Consider the following 24489-nt stretch of genomic DNA (forward strand, 5'->3'; position numbering starts at 1 on the left):
CAATAGGACATTTAGAGGTCAAGGAGGAGAAAGTGTTTGGCCCCCTAATTAGTATTGTTGGATAAGTGCCCAGGGCCTGGTGGGATTTACCCCAGATTATTGAAGGAGGCAAGAGATGAGGCTCCTAGTCCCTTGACCAGTGTCTTCATGTCCTCTCTAGCCACTGGTGAGGCCCTAGAAGACTGGCAAGTGGCTAATGTTGTACCTCTATTTAAAAAGGAAACAAGTGAAAATCCTAGAAACTAGACGGTGAATCTCACATCAGTTGTAGGGAAATTGCTGGAGAAAATTCTTAAGGATAGAATATATCAGCATGGCCTAATTAGGGAGAGCCAGCATGACTTTGTGCATGGCAGGTCATGCCTTACCAACTTGACTGAGTGTTTTGACAAGGTGACGAGAGATTGAGGAGGGTAGGGCAGTGGGTGATGTCTATATGGATTTTAGCAAGGTATTTGACAAAGTCCCTCATGGGAGGCTTATCTTGAAGCATAGGGTCTGTGGTGAATTGGCTGTTTGGATCCAGAAATGGCTTGCACATAGAAGATAGAGGGTAATGGTCAAAGGGACTTATTTGAGGTGGAGGTCTATAATTGGTGTTGCACAGGGATCTGTGCTGGGACCTCTGTTTGTGATGTATATAAATGACCTGGATGAAAATATAGATGAGTATGTTAGTAAGTTTGCAGATGATACTAAGATTGGTGTATAGTGTAGAAGACAGGCAAAAAATACAGCACAATATAGATCAGTTCAGATATGGGCAAAGAAATGGCAGATGGAGATTAACCCAGATAAATGTGAGGTGTTGCACCTTGGCAAGGAGACAGCACACTATCAAAGGCAAGATCCTTAACAGTGTTCCAGAGCAGAGAGATCTTATGATCCAAGTTCATAGCTCCTTTAAAGTGGCTACTCAGGTTGATAAGATGGTTAAGAAGGCTTATGGAATACAGTACTTGTTTTTATTAGTGGAGGTGTTGAGCTCAAAAGTCAAGAGGTTATATTGCAACTTCTTAAAACTCTGGAGTATCCATATCTTGAAGTATTGCAAACAGTTCTGGTCAACCAAGTATAGTGTTACGAACCCCGTAACTGGGTCACTTACCAGCAAAGATAGAGAGGTCCGTTGAAGTCTGATGGTACTATTTTTAACAGTATTTATTAGTAAAAATACACAAAAATAATATCAATGCAAACATACAGATAATATACGTCATCAATACTAAATCTAAAAGTGCGGGTATAATAATAATCAATAAGAAATAGCTCTATCATTGTCTAGGGGATAATGTATTGTCCGATGGAAATATAAAAGTCACTCAGTTCATGCAGGCTGCAGCCTTTTGTTGGAGAGAGAGAGAGAGAGATTTGGAAAAACTTGCCGGCTTTCCTTTTTTATGATTTCAATCTGTCGGAATCTCGTTGGTGTAGCTGTTCACTTATGGCCTCTCTTCTAAGCCGTTCTTCCGTGACGAGCCTGCTACCCTGGCAAGGGAGGATGCACACGGGCCCTCACCAGTGCTCGCTATAAAACGCTGTCACTGGCTTTCCAGCGTTTCTCCTGGTGCGTCTAAAGGGGTTGTTCCCCAGACCCTCTTTTATCCTTACTCACAGGGTCTCAGATGTCAATCAGGTTGGGATGATGCAATCCCTGCACCAGCCCACTCTGGTCGTCCCTTGAGGGCTCCAATGAATAGTACAGTACTCAATACACAATTCCGTCTCCAAGAGACAATAGCCGTTATCAGGGGTTTTTGTTTCACTGAGGCCAGGACACATTCCAAACCTTGAGGATTCTGTGTGTCTCTCTCTCATTTCCTGGGTCCCAGACCCGAATTAATAGCGATCTTGCGATTCTCAAAAAGGAGGGGGCAACTTTGTACCCTTCGGCCCCTCAGAGTTGTAGCACATTCGTAACAATAGAAAGAATGGTGAGGGTACAGGTTTACCAGGATGCTACCAGTTTTAGAGGGTATGTGCTACCACAAGAGGCTGGATAAACTTTGATTATCTTTTTCTGAAGCACCTGAGGCTGAGGGGAGATCTGATAGAGGCTTACAAGATGAGAGGCACAGATTAAATGGACAAAGGGTATCTGTTTCCCAGGGTTAAAATGTTTAACACCAGAGGGCATGCATTGAAAGTGAGAGGAGGTAGGTTCAAGAGGAACATGAGGAGTAAGCTTTTTTACCCCAGAGAGTGATGAATGCCTGGAATGCACTACCTGGTATGGTGGTAGAGGCAAATATATTGGCCGTTTTTAAGAGCTGTTTGGATAGGAACATGAATGTAAGTTAAGTTTTAGAGAGAGAAGGGAGAGAAATGTCTCTGACAGGGTAAAACCAAAGTGACCATGGGGATAAACTGTCAACAAGATAATCTGGTCAATGACCATTAGAGAACAGGAGCAGTTAGCAAGTGAGCACAAAGGAGTTGTAAAATGTAGAGCAGGAAGCCATGTTGGATTACAATTTCTGGAGTCGAAAGAAGCTGGTCTTTTTCGTGCTTCTTTTGCCTTTCTCCTCATTCTGACGAAGAATCTTCAACCTGAAACATTAATTCCACAGATACCACTTGCCCTGTTAAGTATTTCCGGCAGTTTCTGTTTTGATTTCAGATTTACAACATCTGCATTTTTTTTTGTTTCATATCATAAGTGTGCGTGGGTTTCTGGGTTCGGAGAAAAGTATATTGAGACAGTAATCACAGGTCTTTCACAGAGTCTGACATAGAAGCCTGACCTAACCTGACCCTCAAAATAAATAAAATATTTTTTCCTGGTTGTTAATTTCTGATAACCCTGTATCGAAGAACAGTTCTTTTGCATAGATTGTGGTGATAATCATTATTCCACCAGAAACAAGTGCCAGGATTCGTGTTACGTTCTCAGCCATGCACATTTGCAATTTTATCCTAATATACTTAATAGCATATTAAACATGCTTGTTTATGCAGACCATATGTATTATAACACAATATGTACTTGTATTGGGTGATAATCTGACTGTGTATAACTTTCATCAATCTCAGCAAACTGCAAAGTTCATTTGGATAAAGTTCAGCAAATGTGGGTTGAATGAAGTAACATTGAACTATACTTAGCATATAAATCATATGTTAAATTGGGCTGTAGAATTATTATTTTCCTTGTAGTTAACTTTTCTATGCTTGTATTTTTTTATAATCACCTATATAAATGTAATTGTTCAATGAATTTTCTTGTAATTATGTGACCACGATGCAGCCTGTTTTAGGGGGCATGGTAGTGTAGCAATTTCTTCTGTATTTCTCTGGAAACTTCTTTGTTTTCAGTAGCACCTGTCATGCTACTTGAATCTGGCTGTTTTATAAGTTAATTGTTAATATTGGAATTTTTGCTGTCTCTAGTCAGAGTATGAGATAACTGTGACTGCCTTTTCCTGTTGTCTTTCTTAGTCCTCTCTCTCTTTTTATTTTCCATTCTTGTAAGATTTAATAAAATGGCTGTAAGTAACAAGTTTTATGCCTTATTCTTGACTTCTGAAGAGCTTTTAGTCTGCAAAAGCATGTTATATATATTCTGTATTAAAACAATGTACCTCTTGTTTATTTCTAATCTTGAAGATATATTTATCTAACTTATACCATTCAATCACAGATAATTGAAAATGAACCACACCAGTTGATGCGTCCCAAAATTGGGTGTTACATCTATGGTCTTTTCTTGGAGGGAGCTCGCTGGGATGGTACCTTAGTCCAGCTGAGTGAATCTCGACCCAAGGATCTTTACACAAATATGTCCATGATCTGGTTAATCCCAACTGCAAATCGAAAACCCCCACAGGAAGGAATTTATAACTGTCCAATATACAAAACACTCAAGCGTGCAGGTAAGAAAAATCTGAAATTAGTATAGAATGAATAGTGGAGTTTAACAGGATGTTGCATTGTTTTCAAGTTCAACATTTAATGCCCATCTCTAACTGTCTTTGAGAAGGTGGTGATAAGAAGCCTTCTTGAATGGCTGCTATGACTCGTGGTGACAGTTCTCATACAGGGCTGTTGGGGACGAAGCTCTAGTACGTCATTCAAATACTGGAAATATCAAATAAAAATAGAATGTATTGAAGATGCTCTGCAGGTCAAGTAGAGGGAATGTTACAGTGGAGTGGGAACAGTAATATGTATAGGTCAATACCTTTCTTCAGAACTCATAAAAGTTCTCTCCACAGATGTTGCTTGACCCGTTAAATATCTCCAGCATTTCCTGCATTTACTTTATGCTTGAGGGTACCTTTGAGTGAGACTCGGTGAGCTGCATTTCAGTTTGTTACACAAAGCAGCTACAGTATGCTGGAGGAAACGGGACAGCAATCAGGTCATATTTTTCATAGATATTAAAACCTGTTATATTTGGAGCTGGTAAACTAGTTAATACGCCAATAGGATGATTTGTATCTTAAAAATTGTGCAAAAGTGTTGAGGCATGAGACAAATTATTAACTGAAAATTCTTAACTATTCCTGTATAGATAAAGCATGGCTGATTAGCATGAGGCAAAGAGTGGGAATAAAGGGAGCCTTTCTGATTGGCTACCGGTGACTAGTAGTGTTCTACAGGGGTATGTGTTGGGATCATTTCTTTTTATGTTAAATGTCAATGTTTTGAATAATGGGATTGATGATGTTGTTGCAAAGTTTGCAGATGATATGAATAGAGGCGGAGGGACAGTTAGTTTTGAGGAAGTGGAGGGGCTACAGACAGACAAACAGATTAGGAGAGCGGGCAAAGAAATGTCAATCGGAATACAGTCTGGAAGTATATGGTCACGCACTTTGGTAGTAGAAAGGGTTGGCTATTTTCTAAATGGAGAGAAAATACAAAAAACTGAAGCACAAAGGAACTTGGGAGTGCTTGTGCAGGATTCCCTAAAGGTTAATTTGTAGGTTGAATCTGTGGTGAGGAAGGCAAATGCAATGTTAACATTCATTTCAAGAGGACTAAAATATAAATGCAAGAATGTAATGTTGAGAATTTATAAAGCACTAGCAAGTCCTCACTAGGAGTACTGTAAGCATTTTTGGGCCCCTTATCTTAGAAAAGATGAGCTGAAACTGGAGAGGGTTCAAAGGAGGTTCACAAAATGATTCCAGGATTGAATGGCTTGTCATATGAAGAACGTTTATGACTCTGAGCCTGTATTCACTAGAATTCAGAAGAATAAAGGGTTACCTAATTGAAACCTATCCAATGTTGAAAGGTCTTAATAGAGTGAATGTGGAGAGGATGTTTCCTATGGTGGCAAAGTCTTAGACCAGAGGATACAGCCTCAGAATAGAGGGGCATCCTTTTAGAATGGAGATGAGGAGGAATTTCTTCAGCCAGAGAGGTGAACCTATAGAATTTTTTTGCCACAGGCAGCTATGGAGACCAAGTCTTTATGTATATTTAAGGCAGAGGTTGACAAGATCCTTGATTGGTGAGGGCATGAAGGGACACGGGGAGAAGACAGGAGATTGGAGTTTTGAGAAAAATTGGATCAGCCGTGATGAAGTAACAGAGCAGACTCGGTGGGCCTAATTCTGCCAAACTTATGATCTTTTGGATCTTGCTGTACACAGACATAATCTGCATTATCTGAGGTTGCAAGTGGAATTGAACATTGCAAGATCAATGGCAAACAACTGGACCTCTCACGGGAGGGAGGGAGGGAGAGGGAGAGGGAGAGAGAGGGAGAGGGAGAGAGAGAGAGAGAGAGAGAGAGAGAGAGAGAGAGAGAGAGAGAGAGAGAGACTGCAGCAGGCAAACCTGCGATTGTCTTCTTCTTCTGTTGTACTGATGTGCTCATTCGGTTATGACCCCTCCATTCTCGGCTAGACCGTTCTTCCGTGGTGGACTCATCACTCTGCTGTGAGTGGACACACACACAAGCCCCCCACCAGTCCTGCCATCACACTGCGAGCTTTGTGACCGATCTCCCGATTCGGTCCTCCAAGCCCCCACCTTCCTGTGGGTGCACAACACTCTTGCAGTGTCTCATGGCGTGTCTACCGGTGTCTCAGCCCCACCGCTCTACCACCAGCGGTGGGGCGCAGAAGCCCGCCGCTGTAGCCCGCCCTGCAAGTTCCTGGGAAATGCCAGGGCCAGCCGCCGTTGATGGCTACGGCCATCAGGATAGCCTCCTGTATGTGTGGACAAGCAGTCGGGACGCCGCTTTTTGGTCGACACCGGAGCCGAGTTACGACACCGCAACAGGGCACCGGGTCCCACCCTGAGGGCCACGAACGGCAGCACAGTAAGGACCTACGGCACCCGTACGGTGCGGCTACAATTTGGCTCCAGCCGGATCACATGGGACTTCACACTGGCCGCCGTAGCCCAGCCGCTCCTGGGAGCGGATTTTTTGCGGGCTCTCAGCCTACTGGTCGACCTGCCCAGGAAGAGACTGGTCCACGCCGAGACCGTTTAAACGTTCACCCTGGGTGAAGCCCAGTTGCCGGCCCCACACCTAGACTCCATCACGCTGTCTGACAACGACTTCACCAGAGTCCTGGCAGATTTCCCATCAGTCCTGGCACCGCGGCGCAGAGGCAGACCTCCCAAACAGAGTCCGACCCGGACTGTGGACATGGGGAGTGTACTGCCGGTTCTGGGGTGGGGGGGTTATGTGGCAACCCACTTCCCAGCGCACTCGAACCGGCTCACAAAGAGGGCGCCAAGCCTGCTGCACCAGCAAGGGGAAAAGCCCACGCGGGACGGGACTGTGAGTATGCGCCGTGAAGATTGAATAAACCACCGACTCCGTGCCGTTATTGCAGCGCTGCGTGTAGTACACCGCTACAGTCTTAACCTATTCAACCTTTCCTGTAAATTCAGGTCATCAGTCCTGGTGGCAGCATCTCAACAATTTAAATTTTGAGTGCGCAGGCACAACACCGTCTATTAATGCACCCTATTGATATTTCAGTAGTGGGTTAATAGAGGCGTATAGATCTCAAGATAAAGTGATGCAGGAGCCTCAGCCTTTGATCCATGTAAATGATTCAAGGTATTCACTGCTTGTGAAAAAAAAAGTGAACAAATACTGCGGAAAGGATGAGTAATTTGCGTACACAGCCTCGGTCAAGTGGACTATTCAGGTGGGAGCAGTGAGAAAGAATGTTTACAAAAGACCCTACAATCTTGGGGATTGCTGCTGTTGCTCAGGTGTTCTGAGGATTGTGTTGTATGCATAGTGCCAGGATTAAGGAGATCTCTTGTGGAACAAAAGAAGGACATAGAATATGAGAGGGACAATCTCATTGTTGCCTTTCATGTAACAATTATCACAGCTCAGAGATAAATTCTGTTGAATAACAGATCCAAATTATATCACAAAATCCTGAGCTAAAAATCTTGGGAATGTTACCAGTGGTTCAGAGAGTTAACTGGATTGTTCAAATAACAGCATAGGGGAAAGGGTTTTTTTATTCACATGCCATTTATACAAAAAGTGACAGACATCACTTTGACCAGGGTGGAGTTTGTGCCCTGGTGACTGAATAATCAGAGCTATATGTGGGACTTTAATCAAAAAAAATAGAGGTAGGGGAAAAGTAACATAAATTCAATGCAAATTAGCAATCTGGGTAATAAGGGAATAGTAACAGTATTTAAGTGGTATCTGAATAGGTACTTAAACTTGTAAGGCACTGAGAAATAAATTAAAGTGGTCAAGTGGGACAGTACAGGTAGGGATGATGGTCAGCATAGATATGCTGGGCCAAAGGGTCTGTTTATATGCTCTACATCTTTATGCTGTAAATTTCTCAGATGCAGACTCTAATCAACCAAAAAGCTTAGCAAATATTGTATCAGTAAACAAGGTCAGTTGAAAGCAAGTAGCACAATATTAGAATAAGAACATTTTATCTGATGGTATGAAGTATTCATAACAGAGAAAATAATGGCACAGAGAAAAATGACCTACATATATAGATATTTTATTGATCCCAAAGGAAATTACAGTGTCACAGTAGCATTCCAAGTACACAGATAAACAAATATTAGGTACCTCCCTTAAATAATAGTGTTGTTCATAGTCTTCTGCTGCTGTAGACCATCCACTTCAAGGTTTGTACTCAGAGATACTCTCCTGCACACCACTGTTGTCAGCCTTGGTTATTTGAGTTACTGTCACCTTCCTATCAGCTTGATCCAGTCTGGCCATTCTCTGGTGACCTCTCTCATTAACAAAGCAGCTGTGCCCACAGAATGACTGCTCACTGGATGGTTTTTGTATTTTGCACCATTATCTGTAAACTCTAGAGATTTGTGTCCATGAAAATCACAGATCATCAGTATTTCCTGAGATACTCAAACCACTCTCTCTGGCACCAACAATCATTCCATGGTGAAAGTCACTTAGATTGCATTTTTCCCCCATTGGTCTGAACAACTGAACCTCTTGACCACATCTGCATGCTTTTATGCAAGGACTTCCTACCACATGATTGGCTGATTAGATATTTGCAGTAATAAGCAGGTGTATAGGTGTACCTAACAGAGTGGCCACTGAGTGTACGGTGACCAATGATCTGGATACTTGATGTTTAGAAAGTATGGACAAAATAGAAAAGGAAACTGAAGCTGTGAAGTGGGGATATCTCTAATCGTAAGGATGTACATATCGACAGCAGAGTATGATTATTATGACCCAAAAAATGGAATCTGCTAGATTAAGATAAGGGACAAACTGCTGGTAGTAGCCCTTTATATACCACATAATGGGAGAGAAAATTCATCTATAAATATGAAAAGCTCATAACAAAAATAATATGATCATTTTAATCTTCAATGTGACTGGGAAGATTAAAATGGCAGCACTAGCTTGAAAGATGAGTTCATTGAATCTATTCAGAACAGTTTTCTGGAATCATACATTATAGGACTAACAAAACTAAACATCAGGCAGCATCATTTCCATAGATACAGCCTGACTTGCTGAACATTTTCAGCCTTCTAGATTTATAGCATCTGTGATTTTAAAAATTTTCATCAGAGCAGGATTTCCTTGGGGGAATTTCCTTGGCCCAGTTCTTCACTGATGACCTCTCAACATAAAGTCAGAAGTTCGAGTACGTGCTGATGACTATGCATTGTTTCACTCCATTCACTACTCCTCAGCCAATAAACTGGTCCATACCAGAATCCTTCAGGGCCTAGACAGTATTCAGAATTCAACTGATAGGTATATAGAAATCATGTAGCAACCAGAAATCCCAGGCCATGATTATTCCCAACTAGAGAACATCTAACCACCTACCCTAAATATCACACCATCACTATCAACATACTGGAGTCACTCACATCCAGAAAGTGACTACATACGTACTGCAACTATGAGAAATATCAAAGGTTGGGGACCCTGTGGTGAGTGACTCATCTATTGATATTGCCAAGCCTTTCCACCATCTACAAGGCAAAAATCAGGAATGTAATAAACACTTCTCTCTACTTTATTAGAAGAATACAGCTACAACTACTTTTAACAAGCCAATATTCATTTCCAACACCATGATGCACAAGTATACAAATAGAGAATGAAGAAAGTTATCAAGAATTACAGCAGGATCTGGATCAGCTGGGCAAGCAGGCTGAGGAATGGCAAATGGGGTTTAATTCAGATCAGTGCAAGGAGTTACATTTTGGGAAGACAAAACAGAGTAAGAATCTTACGGTGTACAGTAGAGCCCTGGAAAGAGTTGTAGACAGAGGGACTAGACGTACAAATAAATAGTTTACTGAAAGTGGTTTTGCAAGTAGACAGAATGGTGAAGGCAGCTTTTAGTATGCTAACCTTCATCACGCAAAGCATTGAGTATAGAGGTTGTGATATTATGTTGCTGTTGGACAAGATATTGGTGAGACCATATTTTAAATATACACACAAAATGCTGGTAGAACACAGCAGGCTAGGCAACATCTATGGGGAGAAGCGATGTCGACGTTGCGGGCTGAGACTAAATATTATATTCAGTTTTGGTTACTCTACTGTAGGAAAATTTCATTAAGCTGAAAGTGCAGAAAAGATTTATGTGGATGTTGCCAGGACTCAAGGGATAGAGTTACAGAGAGGTGCGTCATAGGAAAATGAGGGGTGACCTTACAGAGATGTATAAACTCATGAGGGGCACAGACTAAATGCAGCGTCTTTTCCCCAGGATTAGAGAATCAAGAAGTAGACTGCACAGTTTTAAAGTGAGAGGGAACATATGTAGTCAAAACCTGAGGAGCAAACTTTTCACCCAGAGGGAAGGCCCTCAATTTCTGTACAAGTATACTACCCCACAGGGCCATATGAGTAGCAACAGTGCTGTTGATGTGTAGGAATGTAATACTGAAAACATTGGCTATGAATGTAAAGAATAAAAAGGTATTGCACGGTTTATTCTTGTAAATTTTTATTATTATGAATAGTTTATTTTAATAATAAAAAACAAGGGGAAGGACTGAGAACACCACCACGTGCTGGTTGCTCTCCAACCACGTATCATACTGACTCAGTAATATATTGGCATTCTTTCATTACTGCCTGGTCTAAGTCCAAAACCCACTCTCTCCAACAGCACCAGAAGAACCAGAATAGTCTATGGAGGCAGCTAACCACCATCTTTCAAGGACATTTAAGATTAAGCAATAAATGCTGTTCTTACCAATTATATCAATTCTTGAAAAATAATTATTTTGTAGAAATGGAGTTGAACCAAGGATCGATGATCTATAAGGCTGGGTCTTTGTTCTGTGGGGTGCAGGAGGTTGAGGGGTTCATAGAGTCATAAAACACTACAGTACAGAAACAGTCCTTTTGGCTCATCTAGTCTGTGCCAAACCATTATTCTGTCTAGTCCCATGGACCTGCAGCCAGACCACAGCCTTCCATACCCATCCCATCCAAAATTCTCTGAATTGTTGAAAAAGGCCAGAATTCAAAATTTCACTTTTGGAGGCCACTTGTATACCAAGTACAGCTTTGCCAGAGAACAACCTGCTCACTCCACACTTGCCAGATCCTTTTGGATACCAGCAACATTGGCCTTTCTCCGATTTAGAATCTCAATGTGAGAACCAGGTCCATCCATCTCCTTAATTACCTCGAAACTAATAGAATTATGACGAAGTGTTCCCCTATACAAACTTCTGTCACCTGTCCTTATAAGGGTGAACATAATTGGGGCACAGACGAGGTGGGTGGTCACTGTCCATTTGCCAGGGTAGAGAAGTCTAAAACTACTGAGCATAGATTTAAGGTGAGAGAGGAAAGATTTAAAAGGGAACCTCAAGGGCAGGTTTTCACACAGAGGGAGGTGGGTGTGTGAATGAGCTGCCAGAAGAAGTGTTAGAGGTGAGTGGAATTACAATGTCTTTTAAACATTTAGACAGGTACATGGATAGGAAGTGTTTATAAGGAAATGGGACTAACTTGTGGGCATTTAGAACAGCATGGATGAATCGGGTGGAAGGGTCTGTTTTTATCCTGTTTAACACAGATTCTATAATGTCCAAGTGGATAATGCACAATATACTTCCCAAACAATGGTGGGAGTTGGTGTATCTGAATCACACTGAAGTATCCTGTTTACCCAGAAGTTAAAATGCCTGAACTACAGTAGATGATAGTCATGTTCAAAAACTTAGACCACAGTTTCTAGAAGTGGTATCCTGGGACGGGCCACAGTTCTCAAAAACAAGAGATGCAACATGCAGTGAGGAACACCTGAAGTTCTGCTGTTGTACACCATAACAGCAGTGGGAGAGTTTATGAAAATTACAACGTCCTCATCCCTCCACCTTTCAATTCTTACATTGAAAATTACCTGCTTTATACTTCTACTGAAGTACAGAAATTTACTTGGGATCACACATAACATACAACAAGTTATATACATATATAATTTGTTAATAATATAGATAAGATTTTATTTTTATTTAGAGATACAGCATGGTAACAGGTCATTCTGGCCCGACAAGCCCATGCCTCCCATGTGACCAATTAACTTACTAACCTGTACATGGTTGAAATGTGGGAGGGAACTGGGGGACCCAGATGAAATCCGCGTGGTCACAGAGAGAACATATAAACACCTTACAGACAGTGGTAGAAATTCAATCCGGGTCACTGACATTTTAATAGCACTGCAGTAACTGCTACACTACTGTGCTGCCCTATTAATTGAAAATAAAGTACTTTCCAACTATTTTAGGTGCTGAATATTCCAGATTTAATCATTTCAACTTGATAAAATATTTCTTTACAGGTACACTGTCGACAACTGGCCATTCAACCAATTATGTCATATCTGTGGAAATCCCAACCTCCAAGCCATACAGACACTGGATTAAACGAGGGGTGGCACTAATCTGTGCATTGGATTATTAAAAAAAAACAGTATCAGAAATCAGCTTTTATTGCAGATGTTGAACCCAATTCCTTGTATTTGTTGCATTGTATTAGTTGTGAATTAAATATTTTCTTATTACTGTTAATCATGTTTTTTTTTGTTTTTGCTTATCATAGAGTTGTTTGGAAACAGTCTGTGATTTACGTTTAAATGTAAATTCCACAGAAAGTTGTAAACCAAAACCACCTACAGAAATCACTTTGAAACGCTGTCATTTTGCTGAGTGCGCAATTTAGTAGTGAGTAGTCAAATGTGTTGTTTCATGCCCATCCCCACAGACTAATCTAAATCTTGCATCTGTGTTCACTTTACACTGATGCTTCTATATTGGATTGTGATCCACTTCTTTGAAGGTTCCCTTTTGTTATAATGTTGCAAGATATTTTCTTGCTTGACTGAAGTCATATTTCATACTCCATTGCATCTTATTGGATGTTTTATGTTGTTATGAAATCTGCTTACACATTCACTAATAGAGTCTTCATTCACAGTAATATCATACTCTGTGATTTGTAGAGCAACACAAAATACTGGAGGAACTCAGAAGGTCAGGGAGCATCTTTGGAGAAGAATACAGGCTGAGACCCTTCATCAAGGCCAAAATGTCAGCTGTTTATTCTTCTCCATATACACTGCCTGACCTTTCCTCCAGTATTTTGTGTGTGTTGCTCTACATTTCTAGCATGCACAGAATCTCTTGTGTTCTGTGATTTGAAGTGCAGTTCTACCTATATTTTTTATCAGAATAGATGTAATGTACCAGCTATATGGACCTTTTAATAAAATAGCCCTTTTTGAGCATGGTCTCATTAGGCATTTCAGGATTTGTGCACACTTATGTCATGTGACAGTGTAAGAGAATGCACCTTCAATGAACTTCCCCCTTATTTCTTTACACATGCTATGTAGCCTGGAAATCGGCTCTATAGGCACCTGTTTGTCATGCCCGAACCATGCATCAAAAGTTATGTTACCTGGGTTAGGTTGTCTATGGCATCACTTCCAGGTCAAATTGCGGCCAAGAAACTGGACAACTCACCTTAGCAGAGATGACATTTTCCCAGCAACAATGGTGCACCTAGTGATGTCACAGGTGGCATGCTGCACATTTCCTCTACCTCCAGCATAAACAGGAGCTATTTACGCAATTGAGGTACAACCTTCAGAAAGCTTTCAAGGATGTGGCACTTGATGGTTGCCTCTCTGAGTGGAGGCCTGTTACAGGTGGAGTGCTGCAGGAATTGGTGCTGGATCCATTGTTATTTATCATCTATATCAATGATCTGGGTAATAATGGGGTTAACTGAATCAGCAAGTTTGTGGATGACACAGAGATTGTAGTGGACAGTGAGGGAGGCTATCATGGCTTGCAGCGGGATCTGAACCAGATGAAAAAATGAATTGAATAATGGTGGATGGAATTTAATGCAAACAAGTGCAAGTTGTTGCACTTTGGTAGGACCAGTCAGGATAGGTCTTACACCGTGAACGGTAGGGTAGTGAGGAGAGCGGTAGAGAAAAAAGGGATCTCGGAATACAGGTCCAAAATTCATTGAAAGTGGCAACACAGGTAGGGTTATAAAGTTAACCTTTGGCTCATTGGCCTTTGTAAATCAAATTACTGAGTACAGGAAATGGGATGTTATGTTGAAGTTATATAAGACATTGTTAAGGCCTAATTTGGAGTATTGTGTGCAGTTTTGGTCACCAGCTACAGGAAAGATGTAAATAAGGTTGAAAGAGTAGATAGAAAATTTACAAGGACGCTGTCAGGACTGGAAGACCTGATTTATAAGAAAAGATTGAATAGGTTAAGACTTTATTCCTTGGAATGTAGAAGATTGAGGGCAGATTTGAGAGAGGTATACAAAATTATGAGGGGTATAGATAGCGTAAATGCAAGCAGGCTTTTTCCACTGAGGTTGGGTGGGACTATAACCAGAGGTCATGGGTTAAGGGTGAATGGTGAAAAGTTCAAGGGGAACATGAGGGAACATTTCACTCAGAAAGTTGTCAGAATGTGGAATCAGCTGTCAGCACAAGTGGTGAATGTAAGCTCAAAGTCAAAGTTTAAAAGAAGGTTGGATGGCTACATGGATGGCAGTGGAGTGGGTGCAAGTCAATGGAACTTGGCGGTTTAAATGGTTCACCACAGACTAGAAGGGCCAAAGGCCCTGTTTCTGTGCTTTACTTTTCTATGACTATGCCATGAAGCAATACCAGCCCAAAACTGAGACATTGAGCAGCCAATCATTAGTTGTGACAAGGCTTGCATGCTGTAATGGACTTCAAAATCAAGGTTGGGCAGCAATACTGCAGGCCTCTGCAATGAGCTCATGCAATCTATACACATTTTGAAAAGAAGGGCATTAAAATGACACCACCCACCACAAGACCTCCTCCAGTGCACCTGAGCCCACAGTCACCACTGCAGATGTCAGATCAGTCTTCTGGAGAGAGAACCTGCAGAAAGCATATAGTCCAGATCAATGTCTGGCCTTTAGGAAGACTATCATTCCAGAAAAATAGAGGAATATGCCTTAATGACTACCACGAAGTGGCTCTAACATCCACCATCATGTAGGGCTTCAGAAGGCTGGATATGGTACACATCAACTCCACCTTCTCAAGCATCAACCCACTACAATTTGCCTACTGCTGAAACAGGCCCATGGTGGACATCATGTCCCTGGCCCTACACTTATCTCCAGAGCCTATGGATAATAAAGTCACCTATATGAGACTCCTATTTGAATGTCTGAATCTGCCTTCAATACAATAATTCAAAACAAACTCATTTCCTAACTAACAGACCTAGGACTCAATGCCCAACTCTGCAACTGGATCCTTACTTTCCAGACCAACAGATTACAATTGATTTAGGCAGCAATACCTCTGCCATGATTATCCTCAACACTGTGCCCTGCAAAGAATGCATCCTCATCCCCTTCTATATTCCCTGTACACTCACGACAGCATAGCTAGATTATGCTCTGACTCTATCTGCAAGTCCACAGATGTTACCACTGCCTTAGTGAGTCAGATCTCAAATAATGACAAGACAGAATACATGAAGGAAATGGTGCATCTAATGGCATGGTGTCAAGACAAACGTTCCCTGTTTATCAGCAAAATTAAAGTGCTGACCATTGAGCAAACACGAGGAAATCTGCAGATGCTGGAAATTCAAACAACACACACAAAAAGCTGGTGGAACACAGCAGGCCAGACAGCATCTAAAAGGAGAAGCACTGTCGACATTTCGGGCCAAGACCCTTCGTCAGGGTCAGGACCCTTTGATTTTCAGTTAATCCTGATGAAGGGTCTCAGCCCAAAACGTCGACAGTGTTTCTCCTTATAGATGTTGCCTGGCCTGCTGTGTTCCACCAGCATTTTGTGGGTGTGCTGATCATTGACTTGGAAAGCAGGGCAGAACTCATGCCCCTGTATGTATCATTAGTGTTGAGATGGAGATACTTGAGGGGTTCAAAACATTAATAGTAACCAGTCCTAGTCCAACCAAGTAGACAGTATGGCCAAGAAAGCGCACCAGCATCTCTACTTCCACCGAAGTTTCCCCACTGATCAAGATATCACATACAGATACATAACAGCCTGGTATGGTAACTATTCTGCTCAAGACTGCAAGAGATTACAGAGAGTTGTAGAGTTCTGCCTGTGTTGAAAACCAGCTCTCCGCCACGGAATCTGTCTACCCTTCCCACAGCCACTGGCAACATAATCAAAAACCCGTCCACACCAGACATTCTCTCTTCTCCCCCCTCCTATCGGGCAGAAGATACAAAAGCTTAATAAACAGGCTTGAGGATAGCCTCTATGCCACCCTTATAGGACTCTTGACAATAAAGTTGAACTCTTGTTCTCACAATAGTCTTGTTGTGATCCTTGCACTTTATCACCTGCTGGCAGTGCATGTTCTCTGTATCTCTGACACTACAGTATATTCTGCATCCAATCCTGATGAAGGGTTTCAGCCTGAAATGTCCATTGTTTACTCTCTTCCATTGATGCTGCCTAGCCTGCTGAGTTCTTCCAGTGTTTTGTGTGTATTTCTTTGATTTCCAGCATCTATAGATTTTGTCATATCTGTAAATTGCTTTTCCCTTTGTACTTAAGTTTTGAAATGATCTATATGGATAGCATGAAAAGCTAAGTTTCTCACTCTATATCAGTACTTGTGACAATAATAAATTAATTACCAACCTACAAACTTTGAGCATCCACAAAAACATATGGAGTACATTAAATTCTTAGCAATGAGACATCAATTAAAGTCCTCCAGTTGTGACAATGATATCCTGCACACAGGAACTAAAGCAATTGTTCATCTTAAGAAACTTGATACCTGTGCAATTCACAGTTTGCACATAAGCATAATTTTCACACAAGTTCAGGAAGGGAAATTCTGCTTCAGAATGTCTGATGAAATCAAATACTAATGTATGCTGGAAACCCCAATAGCATATTGAGGCTCACTCAAAACAACAGGAGTTATCTTGAATTATCACAAGGTGAATAAAAAGATCCTTTTACAGTTCTGTTGCAAGTTTGAGCATATGGAACAAAAATATTGCATTAATAACAGAACTTAAAAGATGCTAATTGTATAAATACTGACTTTAAAATTCAAACATTAAACCTTCTCTTGGAGTATTTCAGGTGCAAATTATTTATTGTTATTTTTCATGATAGATTGCTTCCCTATGTTTCTTAAACATTCTCTGACTTAAAAATGCTCTGGTGAGTTTCAAATGGCCTCATTCTTCATAAAACTTCCAGCTCTACCTGAGCTCGTCCTCAACATCCTTTCCCACCGATCTCCCTCCTGGCACTTATCCTTGTAAATGGAACAAGTGCTACACCTGCCCTTACACTTCCTCCCTCACCACCATTCAGGGCCCCAGACAGTCCTTCCAGGTGAGGCGACATTTCACCTGTGAGTCGGCTGGTGTGGTATACTGCATCCGGTGCTCCCAGTGTGGCCTTTTACATATTGGTGAGACCGGACGCAGACTGGGAGACCATTTTGCTGAACACATACGCTCGGTCTGCCAGAGAAAGCAGGATCTCCCAGTGGCCGTACATTTTAATTCCACGTCCCATTCCCATTCTGATTTGTCTATCCACGGCCTCCTCTACTGTCAAGATGAATCCACACTCAGGTTGGAGGAACAACACCTTATATACCAGCTGGGTAGCCTCCAATCTGATGGCATGAACATTGACTTCTCTAACTTCCGTTAATGCCCCTCCTCCCCTTCTTACCCCATCCCTGACATATTTAGTTGTTTGTTTTTTTTCTCTCTCTCTGCCCATCACCCTGCCTGTTCTCCATCTCCCTCTGGTGCTCCCCCCCCCCACCTTTCTTTCTCCCGAGGCCTCCTATCCCATGATCCTTTCCCTTCACCAGCTCTGTAACACTTTCGCCAATCACCTTTCCAGATCTTAGTTTCATTCCACCCCCTCCGGTCTTCTCCTGTCATTTTGCATTTCCCCCTCCCCCCACTACTTTAAAATCTCTTAATAAGTCCTGTTAGTTAGTCCTGACAAAGGGTCTCGGCCCAAAATGTCGACAGTGCTTCTCCTTATTGATGCTGCCTGGCCTGCTGTGTTCCACCAGCATTTTGTGTGTGTTGTTTGAATTTCCAGCATCTTCAGATTTCTCATGTTTGCTCTACCTGAGCATTTCATTTGTTCAAGATTGTCTGAATATCTACTGGTTTCTGAAATTCACCCATTTGCTAAGATGTTTCTCAAGAAGTTCTCAAACAGATTTTCTTCCTGGGATTGCACTGGTATCTGCAACCAGCCCATCGCTGCTGCTCTCTAACTTGTGTGCCTCCCATATCCATCAATTTGATTAGATGAGGCAATTGTTCCCTAAAATGTGATTGATTTTGGATCTCCTCACTGCTGGAAGCTAAAATCCTTTCTAGAGTCCAAGTTTTCAATCCAGTTGGCTGCCGTGTCACTGGTACACTCTATAAACCAGGACTACAACAGAGAGCTAAACCTATCCATCTCAATCAGTGATGCAACAGTGCACTTCCTCATCACTGATGTACCTCCTGACCTTTTCGCCAAGATAATGATGGTGGTATTTTTGAATGCACATTCCAAGTATTTTCTCCCTAGCATCTACACCACATAAGGCAGGGGTGGCCAAACTTTTGCATTCCATGCGTCAATTTTTTCACTCACGAGTTCAGATGCGTCATACAATTCTTGTACCCTCATTCAATTCTTGTAAAAAAAAGTTCATATAGACATATTTAGCATTTTTACATGATATATTGATTTAATATAGAAACAAGATAAACATTACTTACCTTCATGAGACTTATAACAAATATATTTTGTCTTCTTTTGATTTCTTCCTTTTTCTTAATCATATTCTTTCCATAACTCAGACCCAAGCACCAGCTTCAGTTTTCCTTCTATTTCAGTCTGATGTTGTGTTTTATAGTGTCTATTAAGATCATGTCTTCTATTATGTGAGAATGTGTTTTCATAAACAATGCACAATGGTTTTCCTGATGGACCCGCTACAAATAAGAAATCATTTTTCCACTGTTCATTGAATTCACACTTACTATCACTTTCTGCTTTTCTTTTGCACTGTGATGGGTAACTGAATGTAAAACCAAGGCTTAATTTTCGAAAAAGTACAAAACTGCAAATGTTCACAAAGGACGAACAAAGCACAACTCCGTAGCCCACGAGTGTCAATTGTAAACTGACTGGCAAAAACCTGCAACGCACCGCTGGTGCAGACGGGTGCCTCAGGATCAAACAAGTATCAAACGTGTATTGAATAGTTATGGAACGACTGCAGAACAAAAGTCCTTCTTTCCTAGTTTGACTCATTGAACATTTTTCTAGATTGACCTCCACTTGCCCAGTTCTGCAACCCATCAATATCCCTTTATAACCTACAACAACTTTCTACGATATCCACAACACCACTGCCTGGTTGAACTCATTTGTAAAGTTCAGGAGACATTGCCAATAAGAAGATGAACTTACTACTGTTACTTTATGGGCTTCTTGACTAAACTAAAAAGTGCTGGAAACACTTAGCAGGTCAGGAAGCATTAAAAACAAACAGAAATAGAGTTAACATTTCAATTCAAAGACCTTCGTCCTCTGGGCTTCTTCCCTGCTCACACCTCAAACTAAGTCAAGCAAAGGTGCCTCACATTTTTATTGCCATCTCCATTCGCTAACCATCCAGCACACTCCCTTGTTGCTGAGGTCCAGAGTATCAATTAAATTGCCCTGAATTCTCACATTAAATGATACTGCACACTTGATCATAGATCTGGAAATTGTACCTTTTTTATGGTAACTTTAGCCTGACCACTTTCCTCTACTACTTCATTTATGCCCTGTTGCACATCCAAAAAATGTTGCTCTTGAAACGCTCCCAAGAGTATCCAAATGAAGTGTTACTCCCAAGTTTCCGGAATGTCCTCAGTTCAGAATCTGAATCAGTTTTATCATCACTCATATATGTTGTGAAATTTGTTGGTGGCAGCAGCACAGTACAGTATATATAAAAATGTAAGTTACAGTAAGTAATATAAACAAGGTAAATAAGTAGTGTAACTAGAGTGCCAAAAGTGGGGTGGTGCTCATGGGATCCTGGTCTGTTCAGAAATCTGATGGTGACAGGGAAGAAGCTGTTCCTAAAACATTGAGTGTGTGCCTTCAGACACCCGAGTCTCCTCCCTGATGGTAGGAATGAGAAGAGGGCATGTCCTGGGTGGTGAGGGCACTTAATGATTAATGTTTTCTTCTTTAGAATTTTTGCCTTTTGAATATGTCCTCAGTGGCGATGAGGCTAGCGCCCATGATGGAGCTGGCTGAATTTGCAGCCCTGTGCAGTGGCCCCCTGTTGATACAGTGATGCAGCCAGTTCGGAGTGCTCTCTATGGTACATCTGTAGAAATTTGTTCAAATATTTGGCATACTCAGTTCATTCCTCATCAGAAACCTTGCCAGCATTCCATATGTCTCTGACCCCATCAACCAGTTACACCACTGTCACCTTCTTTTTACATATTATGGCAGTTCTCTGTTGTTCTCTCCCAATGGATTATTTCCGCACAGTACTGTTGAATAGCACAATTGAATGCTATTCTGCCCATTGAATCTATACTGGCTCTTTGAAAGAGCAATCGAGATAGTCCCACTGCCCCATTCACTCTGCAAAACCTCAGCACATCCAAAAGTACAGCAGAGGAGCAGACCCTCTGAGCCATCTTGATGCCAATCTAACCGATCCCAACTGACTGTCTATAATCCTCTATGTTAATGTGTCGAAATGACCCTGAACCATCCTGATAATTCTGTGATCCAAAGGTTCTTCAAAAGTCAAGAATGAGGCACAAAACTAATTGTTTACCATCATTTTATTTGGTATTGCAAGAGAAGAAAACAAACAAGGAAGAGGACCCTAGAGAACAAAAGAATGGCAAAGAGAAAAGCAGCTGTGGTCAGCTCAGACTCGGACTAGAGATAACATAAGTTCCAGTGATAACAATTAACCTATAAAATAGTCAGGTTCAAGTGGTGTGACTCCAGCTAGTGTAAGCTATTAAGTTTTTAGGAAAAATACAGAAGCAACTATATCATATTTACTGGTGATTAACTGAATAATTAAACATATATGGGTGATAGGCATATATAGAGTATATAACTAGGGTGACTAAAACTTTGCACAGTGCTGTATTTGTCAACATGGAGCAGAGAGCAAGTTTGTAAATCTGGTGGGAGCAAAGGGTGTTGGGGGTGGTGAGGATAGAGCGCTGGGGAAGGAGTGCCAAAGGTCGGGAGTGGAACGAGTACAGACACACCTAGCCCTGAGACAGTAGACAAGGCTACTTAATTCCAAATAATTGATTTATTGATCATTACATGATGTCTCTCTGGTGCTTCCTTCTCCCTTCCCCTTTTCCCTACCATGATTCCCCTCTTCCTGTCCCCTTCCCACCCTCAGAGACCCATCTCATGATTTGTTTAATGTGACAGCAATACAGTGAAAAACATAAAATTACTATATTATTGTGCAAAATCTTAGGCACCCAAAAATACAAGCATAGTAAAGTTAAAATACACAAAAAATTACAATTCTACACTCCAGTTATTGGAGTATAAAAGTTGCATCGTTTGCTGTGAACCAAATCTATGCAGTCAGCTTTGAGCTTGCTATTTGCTATGCATGTATCTAATTTAGTAAGAGAATTAAATCTTAAGAATGTAGAAGATAATGGGGTGTTAATGAGAGGCTAGCTAAGAGATGTAGATTAGAACATGATTAAGTCAATGGGTGTACTTGTGATAAGCAACTGTAGACCTAGACTGATTTGATACGCTAATGCAACTAAACCAGGAGATTGCTATAAAAAATGCTATGTACAAGGATCGGTGGGCAATCAGCGACTAGCTCAATGACTGTCTCAGCTTTAATTTGCAAATTAAAGTTTAATACTTCTTGAAGAATCTTCTGCGTCTCCTGGTCGTTTGTCGGGCATGAGAAACCACAACACAATCCAACACAACCTTATCTGCTTCCATCTCCTATTCTGGTAGCATGTTCCAGACTCCTACCACTGTGTAAAAATGTGCCTCACAAATCTCCTTTAAACTTTACCCTTCTCAACTAACATTTATTCCCTCTAGTATTTGAGACTTCCACCCTGTGGAAAAAAACTGTCATGTTTAAAATTTAAAGTAAATTGACTATCAAAATATGTATATGTTAACATATATGACTTTGATTTTCAATTACTTGGATGTGTCTATAGGTAAAAAGAAATAAAATAGAATTTGTGTGTATTCATTTATCATTCTGTGCACCACACATCACTAGGAGACATTGAAGTGTTCATATTGAGAGAGAGATTTCAAAACAAGCAAGTGGAGGCATTTGGGACATTCTGCGCTTCACACATCACCAGGAAACGTTGGAATGTGCACATGGAGAGAGAGATTTCAAAAGAAGCAAAAGGGAGCAGTCAGAATATTCTGCACACCACATGTCACTAGAAGAGTGTAAGTAACTAGACGCTTGGCAAAGTTGAATAAAAAGAAGTGGTGTGGCCATTATGGGCTTGACCATTGTGTGATTGGGTCACCGTTAGAATGGGAATTTCAGTCTTTGGCTCATAGAGGCTTCGACAATGAGAGGTGAAGACTGTTGGCAGTTTTTCTGTTTAAATTTTCTTTTCTGTTTTATTGCACACTTAGAGCAGTGCGGATGCCAGGCAGGGTAGTGGAATACTCCTCTTACGGGATATGGAATGGCGGGGGGGCCTCCAGTGTCCCTGATGACCTCAGCTGTAAGAGGCACATCCAGCAGAAGTTTCCCACAGACCTCTTGAGGAATTGAAGCTGGATGAACTCCAGATCATTCAGGAGACTGAGGGGTTGATTGATAGGACTTGCAGTAAACTTCAAGTAAACTTGCAGCAAACTTGACTGCCACCAGTTTCTGAGAGGCCTTCCTCACACGACCCAGAAACAAGAGGCTATGTGTGGAGTTAAAAACAGTCTGCCTCCAGTTTGCAGGCACTATGAGGTGAGGGCAACTGGTTGAGACATCGCACAGGAGAGAAATCCCAGCTTTCCTGAACTTAACATCGTCCCATGATTGCTGCTCAGTAAGCCTGGACCTCTGGATCAGTAGCTTGGTCGGCTGCCATGCTGGCATAGTCAACCCCTTATGTGTGTGGCCTCAATAGGTGGCTATGAGAGACAATCAGCCACAGCATTATTTTTCCCTTGATATATTGTTTATCTTTTGAGAACTCTAATATATAGATAGTCCTGTTGGTGTTGCTGCTATGTATACCAAGGGTCTGATATTTTGACTAATTACACGCACAAAGGGCTCATGGTCAACAAACGCTGTGAAATGGTGACCCGCTAGAAGAAAACAAAAGTAGCAGACAGACAGTTAGAGACTGAGAAGCTTGCAGTCAAATGTGCTGTACTTCCTTTCAAAGGTATGGAACTGCCGGCTGAAGAAGGTGATTGGCTGCCACACGCCTCTGGCCAACTGCTCCTGCACAACACCCACGGCCTAGTCAGTAGTAACGGCCTTAGGTGCATTGAGAATCAAGTGCACCAACAGGAACACATTGGAAAATCTTGTTTGGTATCATCAAATGCCCTAATTATGTCTACTGACCAGTCAAGCATGTGTTTAGGGATCGAATCACACACAAGAGAAAATCTGCAGATGCTGGAAATCACACAAAATGCTGGAAGGACTCAGTAGGCCAGGCAGCTTCGATGGAAAAGAGCAAACAGTTGATGTTTTGGACTGAGACCCTTCATCAGGACTGAAAAAAAGAAACCACAGGTCAGCTGAAGAAGGCGGGGAGGAGGGGAGAAAGAAGTACGAGGTAGCAGGCGATAGGTGAAACTGGGAGGGGGGAGGGATGAAGTAAAGAGCTGGGAAGTTGATTGGTGAAAGTGATAAGGGTTGGAGAAGGTGAAATCTGATAGAAGAGGGTAGAAGACCATGAAAGGAAGGGAAGGGGAGGGGCTGGGTAGGTAAGGAGATAAGGTGAGAGAGGGAAATGGGGATGGTGAAAGAGAAGAGGAGGGCAATTACTGGAAGTTCGAGAAATTGATGTTCATGTCATCAGATTGGAGGCTACCCAAACATTATATAGCCAGAGTGTGGCCTCATCAGGGCAGGAGAGGAGGCCGTGGACTGACTGAGAATGGGAAGTAGAAATGAAAATGGTGGCCACTGGGAGATCCCACTTTTTCTGGCAGACAGAGTGTAGGTGCTCAGCAAAGCAGTCTCCCAATCTATGTCGGGTCCTACCAATATACAGGAGGCCAGATCCAGGGCACATGATATGGGATACAGTAGATGACCCCAAAAAACTTACAGGTTGGAAGAGCAACACCTTATATTCTGTCTGGGTAGCCTCCAACTTGATGGTATGAACAAACACGAGGAAATCTGCAGATGCTGGAAATTCAAACAACAACACACACAAAATGCTGGTGGTACACAGCAGGCCAG

The 24489-nt window shown here is 41.7% G+C and overlaps 1 protein-coding gene across 1 annotated transcript in view; it reads left to right on the plus strand.

Annotated features, from left to right (window-relative positions):
- Positions 1-12507, plus strand: part of dnah1 (dynein, axonemal, heavy chain 1) — a 357521-nt gene extending 345014 nt beyond the window's left edge. Inside the window, exons 77-78 of the mRNA XM_059944450.1 lie at positions 3641-3872; positions 12279-12507. Coding sequence (XP_059800433.1) covers positions 3641-3872; positions 12279-12400 — 354 coding nt within the window. The 3' untranslated portion in view covers positions 12401-12507. The remainder of the gene's footprint in view (positions 1-3640; positions 3873-12278) is intronic.
- Positions 12508-24489: the final 11982 nt, after the last annotated feature.

The sequence above is a fragment of the Hypanus sabinus genome, chromosome 19 (assembly GCF_030144855.1).
Source record: "Hypanus sabinus isolate sHypSab1 chromosome 19, sHypSab1.hap1, whole genome shotgun sequence".
Taxonomy (NCBI): domain Eukaryota; kingdom Metazoa; phylum Chordata; class Chondrichthyes; order Myliobatiformes; family Dasyatidae; genus Hypanus; species Hypanus sabinus.